The sequence below is a fragment of the Alosa sapidissima genome, chromosome 18 (genome assembly GCF_018492685.1).
Source record: "Alosa sapidissima isolate fAloSap1 chromosome 18, fAloSap1.pri, whole genome shotgun sequence".
In the NCBI taxonomy this organism is placed as follows: domain Eukaryota; kingdom Metazoa; phylum Chordata; class Actinopteri; order Clupeiformes; family Clupeidae; genus Alosa; species Alosa sapidissima.
Genome location: NC_055974.1, coordinates 27,571,800 through 27,580,238, shown reverse-complemented (window position 1 = coordinate 27,580,238; position 8,439 = coordinate 27,571,800). Strand labels below are relative to the sequence as shown.

The 8,439-nt window shown below is 48.3% G+C and overlaps 1 protein-coding gene and 1 long non-coding RNA gene across 2 annotated transcripts in view; one reads left to right on the top strand and one right to left on the bottom strand.

Moving 5' to 3' along the window:
- Positions 1-543: 543 nt before the first annotated feature.
- LOC121689939 overlaps positions 544-8,439 on the top strand; it is a 19,384-nt gene continuing 11,488 nt past the window's right edge. The window contains exon 1 of the long non-coding RNA XR_006024933.1: positions 544-720. This is a non-coding gene — a long non-coding RNA (uncharacterized LOC121689939). The remainder of the gene's footprint in view (positions 721-8,439) is intronic.
- Positions 1,510-8,439, bottom strand: part of zdhhc21 (zinc finger DHHC-type palmitoyltransferase 21) — a 22,580-nt gene continuing 15,650 nt past the window's right edge. The window contains exons 6-8 of the mRNA XM_042070196.1: positions 5,936-6,052; positions 2,107-2,150; positions 1,510-1,901 (exon numbers count right to left, since the gene is read on the bottom strand). Coding sequence (XP_041926130.1) covers positions 1,769-1,901; positions 2,107-2,150; positions 5,936-6,052 — 294 coding nt within the window. The 3' untranslated portion in view covers positions 1,510-1,768. The remainder of the gene's footprint in view (positions 1,902-2,106; positions 2,151-5,935; positions 6,053-8,439) is intronic.

Genomic DNA, 8,439 nt, shown 5'->3' with positions numbered 1-8,439 from the left:
ACAGGGGAGAACAGGCCTTCAGAGGAAAAACTAGCCAGCCCAGTCTCACACAGCCATGTAAAAACCATATGTAAAAAAATAATACAAAATCATATCAGTTTAATCAGATTATATCAGATAACAGTTTAAAAAAAAAAACATGGAGTGAATACACGAAGGCGAGTCTTTTAAAAAAGGCACATAAAACGATATCAAGTAAACAAATGAGGTATAATAAAATATAAAAGCAAAAGGATAAAAGAATAAAAGAGTGTGTGTGTGTGTGTGTAAAGGAGTAAGAGCTTCAATAAGAGTGTGTCCTGAGAGTAGTGTGAAGCACTGTGGCAGCGCAGCAGGCGACTGGTCCCGACCCGTGGGCCGGATGTGGCCCTCAACTGGGCCAGAACACACTGGGCTTGGCTGCCCACTGGGGTGGAGCAGTGTGTGTGTTTGTATGTGTGTGTGTGTGTGTGTGTGTGTGTGTGTACGTGTGTGTGTGTCTGTGGCAGTCTGTGTGTGTGTGAGTTAGCACTGAGGTCAAAACAGCATTTTTGGCAGGACCGTGTTTGGAGTGTGTGTGTGTGTGTGTGTGTGTGTGTGTGTGTGTGTGTGTGTGTGTGTTTGTGTGGTGGTGCGTGTATTTTTGGCTTTGTACAAGTGGGTGTATTTGAATCAGGTTAGCTTAGACCGTCTCCCCAAATTCAGTGTGTGTGTGTTTACAGTGTGTCTGTGAATGTGCGTGTGTACAGAAAAAGGTTTTCTAAGTCAGGCCTTTTTGGAATTTCTCCACCGAGTGTTTTTATAGCGTGAGTGACTCAGTGTGTGTGTGTGTGTGTGTGTGTGTGTTACAGCGGGGTTCCGACTCGGGAGTTGATTTGGACCCACTCCCTGTCTGTCCATCCATTGCCAGGGGTCACCATCCCTGCTCCAGTCATCAATCCCAGCACTGTCGGGCCAGAGAACAACAGAACCCCCCCCCCCCCCCCCCAAACACACACACACACACACACAAAGATCCATTCTCTGCACCACACACACGCACACACACAAGATCCATTCCCTGCACCCCACACACACACACACACACACACACACACTCCACCACCACAAAAGTCTGACCCAGCTTGCCCCATGCGCTTGCCAGCACCAGCAGAGTGGGTCACATGACACTGGGGCAGAGCCTGCCAAGAGCACAACAAATGAGGGTTACCCGGGAAACAACGCTGCCCCACTTCCAGCCGGTCGCCGTGGCACCCCTCTGCCCGTGTCTGTGTGTGTGTCTGTGTGTGTGTGTGTGTGTGTGTGTGTGTGTGTGTGTGTGTGTGTGTGTGTGTGTGTGTGTGTCATTGCGACAAAAGGCCATCTCTAGAAACCCTGGGTCCTCCTGCATGTGTGTGTGTGTGTGTGTATATATATGTATGTCTGTGTGTGTGTGTGTGTCTGTGTGTGTGTGTGTGTGTGTGTGTGTGTATGTATGTATGTATGTATGTATGTATGTATGTATGTATGTATGTATATATGTGTGTGTGTGTGTGTGTGTGTCAAATCTGGGAGACTGGAGCATCACTGGGCAGTGTGTGTGTGTGTGTGTGTGTGTGTGTGAAACCTCCAGCAGCCCTTCACCAGTCTAGTGGGACGAAGTGGACAGCACTGGACATGTCTGATGACGGACTAGCATGACGAGAAGCTGGGCTGGGAAGGGGGGGTGGGGTGGGGGGGGGGGGGGGACGTTCTGGCCCTGGTACAGTGCTGTATTGCATTGTGGGTAAGGAGGCGGGTGTGAGGGGGCTCACACACGGATGCGGGAGTGGAGGGCGCCCCCTAGAGGCTGTCGTCTCCTGAAGGGGAGGAACCACAGGAGCTTCCAGCGCGTGCCAAACACCTCCGCCAGGGACTGCTGCCACGGACGACTACTGGGGACACTGAGAGAGAGAGAGAGAGAGAGAGAGAGAGAGAGAGAGAGAGAGAGGTGCAGTATAAACAAGAGACATATCCCAATGGAGAGAGAAAGAGAGAGAGAGAGAGAGAGAGAGAGAGAGAGGTGCAGTATAAATGAGAGAGACATATCCCAATGGAGAGAGGACCCCATCAGATCCCTTTTAGCTCACTATCTGTGGTGCTACTCACACTTCACTGTTGAAGAGGGACATCTTCTCTATGGTGGTGGTGTCCTGCAACAGAGACCAGAGACAAACATCAAACTATGCCACAAACACACACACACACACACACATCTGAACACCAGACTACATCCCTGCAGGATGCACCACATTATACACCCCCACAAGTAAACACACACTCGCACACATACAAACACATACATACACAGACACACACACACACACTTGTGCTGTAAAAAGAAGACACACGTGGGACCTGTGCCAGTCTCTATGCCCTGCAGTGTTCGCCAACACATCCCTGGATCCCCCCTGCCATCGCTGAGCCGTGGTTCCCACGCTGTGTGTGTGTGTGTGTGTGTGTGTATGTGTGTGTGTGTGTGTGTGTGTGCGAGTGAAAAGGGGAGCAGGATGGTGTGACAATAGGAGGACAGTGCAGCTGACACCAGTGCGAATCCCTCCGTGCCTCCACCTTGCCAAGTTGGCACAGGGCAAGGGCCAGCTGCCCTGCGTACAATGGAGACGTGCAGACACACACACACACACACACCCACACGCAGACACATATATAGACCCCCCACCCCCCAATATGAGTGTGTGTGGGGGTGAAAGGGAGGAGGAGGAGGAGGAGCAGGAGGAGGAGGAAGAACTAGAGAGGAGATGCAGGGTGTGTGTGAGTGTGTGTGTGTGAGAGAGAAAAGAGGAGAGATGCGGGCGTATGGTAATGAGGTGGGATTAACCACACTTCACTGAAAGACTTGTGCTGACGGGGAGGGAGTGGGGGGGGGGTGGGGTGGGGTGGGGGTGGGGTGGGGTGGGGTGGGGTGGGGGCGTTTTCGTGAGAAAGTGTTTCTCTGAACGTGTGTGTGTGTGTTTGTGTAGTGTATTTGTGTCACAGTGTGTGGATGACTGTGACTTTGTGTGAGTGTGTGTGTGTGTGTGTGAGAGATTTGAGACAGTGAAAGACGCGTGGGTGTGTGACAGAAGGATTGTGAAGACACCCCACGTCACGAGAGAAGTGCCCTCGGGCAACACTATAGCATCTTAGGAACTACGTATGTGTCTCTGTGTCTGTGTGTGTGTGTGTGTGTCACTGCAGTGAGTGGAGGCTGGGAATGTCTCAGGGCTACAGGAGTGAATAGTGGGGTTGGGTTGGTATGGGGCTGAATGGCTGATGGATGATGGATGCTGGCGTGTCGTACATTCATACGTTCCCTCCATCTGCATCAGCATCACCCGTCAGCCGTCAGCATTACCGCTCTCCAGGTGTCCACTTCAGGGGTTTACATCTGCTCCTCACCGAGGGACGATGACAACATCTCGGCCCCTTCTCAACTGACTGACCACAAATCAGCTAAACTGACTGAAGACAATACACAAGTAAACTGATCGCTAACTGATTAACTAAACTCTGGGGAGAAACAGGCCATCACTGACCTCCCCAGTGACCTCCTCAGGGTTCGGAGATGTGGTTTTTGGGAGACGTACACGTTCATTTATTTGGGTTCCATGTGGCGTCCGATATCTTCCCTGGCGCAGGTTTCAGACTGGACGTCCTCCAACTCACACCTGGACAGGCAGTAAGGGACTGTACAATCCAACATGAACTATCACTGGGGTTTCAGACACACACACACACACACACACACACAACCTCTCAATGGGCTTTCAGAAAGGCCTCATGAGACGTCCTACAATGACCTCAAGTGTCTCTTTCCAGTCTCAAGAAGGTCTTCCCTTTGTCATTTTCAAGTGATAATCACTAGTCCATGTTTAACGCTGTATACACTGCCACGGTTAAGGTAAACTATGCAAGATTTTCACCTTAATATAACCTTTACGAAGCCAATTTGATGGTAAACGAACATGTAATAAGGGAATCGTTCACCTATAGACAGGCGAAACTGGGAGGGCTTCAATTCGGTTAATAAGTGATGATGCAATAATAGGCTAATAAATCTTTTTCCGGGTCCAACGGCTTTCAGAGCCGTTTGGTTTTCTCCACAGATAGTAAAATAAACTATTTTTCCGCTATTCAGAGTAGCCTTTGTGGAAATTGTCATCCTACTACTCACTTGTTACCACAAGCTAATAAAAGCCTATTTTTGGTGGAAGCCTGTGCGTAACCCTTGATTGTATCATCTGGCTACACAGCTACAGTAATTGCTCTGTTAAAGTTAACCGATTTTGTTTTACCCTCAATAAAACGGAGGTCATGGTGACAAGGCTGCAAAAACCGGCTGGTAGCGCTAGTAAACATTTGGACCATAAAGCTGTTGGGCCTGTGACGTCGGACTTAACAACCGAATGTTATATTCTTTCACATGTCCCAACATCACTGCTCAGAAAAAAAACGTTTTCAACTCTCTATTCCATTCTTTTCTCCTATTGTGCATGATCACACTGAGCAACATTACAGCTCAGCATAACTTGAAGCAGTGGGAGCAGGGGGGAGGGGGCAACTTCTGTCCTACTCTGCTCCTTCTGGGCAGGCCTCACCCGGAGGTGTGTGTGTGTGTGTGTGTGTGTGTGTGTGTGTGTATAGATGTGTGTGTGTTGTATCTGGTGGTCCCGGTCATGGCAGTGGTGACTGGTGAGTGTGTGTGTGAGTGTGTGTGTGAGTGTGTGTGTGTATAGATGTGTGTGTGTTGTATCTGGTGGTCCCGGTAATGGCAGTGGTGACTGGTGAGTGTGTGTGTGAGTGTGTGTGTGTGTGTGTGATGTATCTGGTGGTACGGTCGTGGCTGTGGTCACTGGTGATTGTGGGATCTGATGGCCGGCAGGCTAGCCGCTGGTAAATTGGATTAGGCTAGTTGCTGTAATCTCTCGAAGGGTCATTTCCAATCTGAACTGGGTCAGCTGCAGAGATAATCCCTTTGGCTTCGGCCTGCACAACAAGTCATCAATTACAGGATCACAGCAGCCAGAGACGATTATTATTACCCCCTGGGAACCCACCCCAAGGGCACAATCGCCACCACAACCCCCCCCACGGGCACGATCGCCACCGCAACACTCCTCACCCAACGGGCACCATCGCCACCACAACGAACCGCATCGCAACACACCCCACCCCACGAGGACCATCCCCACCTCACCCCACCATCTCCATCACAACTCACAGAGTGTGTGTTTGGTGGTGGTGGTGATGGTGGTGTGGGTTGGGTGTGTGTGTGTGTGTGTGTGTGTGTACGTGTGTGTGTACGTGTGTGTTTGGTGGTGGTGATTAGGAAGTAACGTTCAGTGCAGTCACAGCGAAATTTCAGCTCCATCATTCGCAAATCATCTTGTACATGGAGTTCTACGTAAAAGAGAATATTCAGTGAATTCGCTAGTTTTGACAAAATACTTTTGGAAATATCCTGAAAAGTTCGGCCATATGATGAGAGAGGGGGTAAGAGGCCATATGATGAGAGAGGGGGAAAGAGAGGCCATATGATGAAAGAGGGGGTAAGAGAGGCCATATGATGAGAGAGGCCATATGATGAGAGAGGTCATATGATGAGAGAGGTCATATGATGAGAGAGGGGGTAAGAGAGGCCATATGATGAGAGAGGGGGTAAGAGAGGCTGGTGGCTGCAGGTATTGTGGCGTGAGCCTCCCACAAAGGAAGTAGGTAAACAAAATGTGTTAACTGCGTTAATATTTTTTAAAGCACTATGAATTTCAAAATGAATGGCGGGTATTAACACGTTCATTTTGACAGCCCTACAGATGACCTCATCTCACCTCACCACACTCCACCCAACCCTGCTGGTTATACCACTACACATGTGTGTGTGTGGCATGTGTTTGTGTTTGTGTGTGTGTGTGTGTGTGTGTGTGTGTGGACTACTCACTTGTAGGATGCCGGTGAGCTGGGTGTAGAAGAGGCTGCTCATGCCTCCAAACATCACCAGCCCCATGAAGGTGGAGGTGCGCAGCAAAGCCAACTCATGACGCCCAGTGAACTCCTCCTGAGAGAGGGAGGGAGGGAGGGAGAGAGAGAGAGAGGGAGAGATAGAGAGGGAGAGAGAGAGGGAGGGAGGGAGAGAGGGAGAGAGAGAGGGAGGGACATTGTGTAAAATGAAAATAAAAACAGAATGTGATACAAGTCTCGTACAAGTATTTAGCAGCAAAAAGGACATTTATCAAATGTTGAAAATGAATTTGGACTATTTCATGGAAAATATATGTTCATTTGAATTTGATGCCAGCTACGTCTCAAAAAAAGTTGGGACAGATAATGTTTACTCTGTGAATGTTACACTGTAGTGCTTCACCTCTTCATTTAACAACATAGGAACTGAGGATACCAGTTGTTAGAGTTTTGAGAATTAAATGTTGTCCCATTACTCCCCGATGTAGGATTTCAGTTGCTCAACAGTATGGGGTATTCCTAGTCATGTTTTCATTCTATGATGCACCTAATTTGACCAGACTGGACTGCAGACAGTCCATTTTAGCATCTGAACTCTTCCTCTATGGGGAAATACAGTTTAAATATGTGCAGAATTCATTTTGGAATTGTTCTCCTGAAATATGCAAGGTCTTCCCTGGAAAAGACACTGCCTGGATGTCAGTGTTGCTCAAAACCACATAATTCAGAATTGATTGTGCTTTGCCAAATGTGCAAGATGCCCATGCTGTAGGCACTAATGCTCCTCCACACCCTCATAGATGTTGGGTTTCGAACTGAGCACTAAAACAAATTGGATAGGTTGGATACTTGGAGTCCATGATTTCCAAAAAGAATGGCAAATTTTGATTGGTCTAACTACAGGACCTTTTTCCATGTTACCTCAGTCCATTTTAAACAAGCTCATGCCCAGATAAGACGGTGGTATTTTCTGTATCATGTCTCAATACAATTTTGCCTGTTATAATTTTGGATGGAGTTTTTGAATTAAGTATCAAACTGTGCACATAGACAAAGGTTATCAGAGGTTTTCCTGAGTCCATACAATGACAGGTCTGGAAACAGGTCTGGTGTTGATGCAGTGCTATCTGAGGTCCAAAAGACCATGGCCATCCAATGTGTTTTTCAGGTCTTTCCCTTGTTTGCAAAGATTTCTCTGGACTCTCTGAATGTTTTAATAATATTATGTCCTGTAAATGATGCACTCCCCAAATATTTCACTCATGCTAAGAAGCAATAAAGTGACATCACAGCACACAGGTTTACACAGAGTGATGAATACCCCTACATCTTTACTTCTACAGTAAGAGACCCTGCCTCTCTGGGATGCTTTTTTTTCATACCCAATCATGTTGCCAGTTACCCTAATTAGTTGTGAAATATTCTTCCTTTTGTTTTCTTTATCATTACACAACTTTTCCAGCATTTTGTTACCCCAGTCCCAACTTTTTTGACACATGTTGCTGGTATCAAATTCAAAATGAACATATATTTTCCATGAAATAGACAAATTTGTCATTTTCAACATTTGATATGTTGTCTGTGTTTTTTTTGTAACTAAATATGTGTTTAAGAGATTTGCAGATTATTACATTTTGTTTTTATTAACATTTTACACAACATCCTAACTTTGTCTGATTTTGGGTTGTAGTAACACACGCACACACACACGCACACGCAAACGCACACGCACACACACGCACACACACACGCACACGCACAGGCTAATCTGCGCTCTCCCATGTTAATCTGTGCGGCGTCTCGTCTTGGGGGATTGGAGGCGGGGTGTGTGTGCAGCGGTTGCTGACGGCCATATTGAGTGTTTGAGCGGGTGATTTAGAGCGCAGGTGACGAGGCTGATTGGTGGCTTCGCTGGGGGCTCGTTCCGCCGACTATCATCGCCACGCAGCGCAGCGCTCGCAAACACCGCCACCGTTCCAGACCGCTCCGTGCCTCGCCGCGCGGGAACCTTAAGCCCCCCCCCCCTCCCTCAGTCGCCGTGGAGATAAGGGCATTATCTACGGGACGCAGACAACGCTGTGGCCATTCAGTGGCGTCACTCTGATTTCCACATCCCAGCTGCAACCCATCGCCTGCTCACACACACACACACACACACACACACACACACACACACACACACACACACACACACACACACACACACACAAACACAAACACAGGCGTGTGACGGTAAACAAAAACCGGAAATGAGGCATTAGAGGCTTAATTCTCCGAGTGCCGCTCTGCTCGTCTTCTCTCCTCTGAAGCGAAGCCTCAGCTGGTGAGATTTTATTTACACTTAATGTGATTTTAAGGTTACGCCGCCTGAGGGGTGGGAGAGAGTGACAGAGAGAGAGAGAAAGAGAGAGAGAGAGAGAGAGAGAGACGGGGCAAGAGACAGGTGCTGGACACAGCTGGTTTCAAAGCGACAGCGGCGGATCA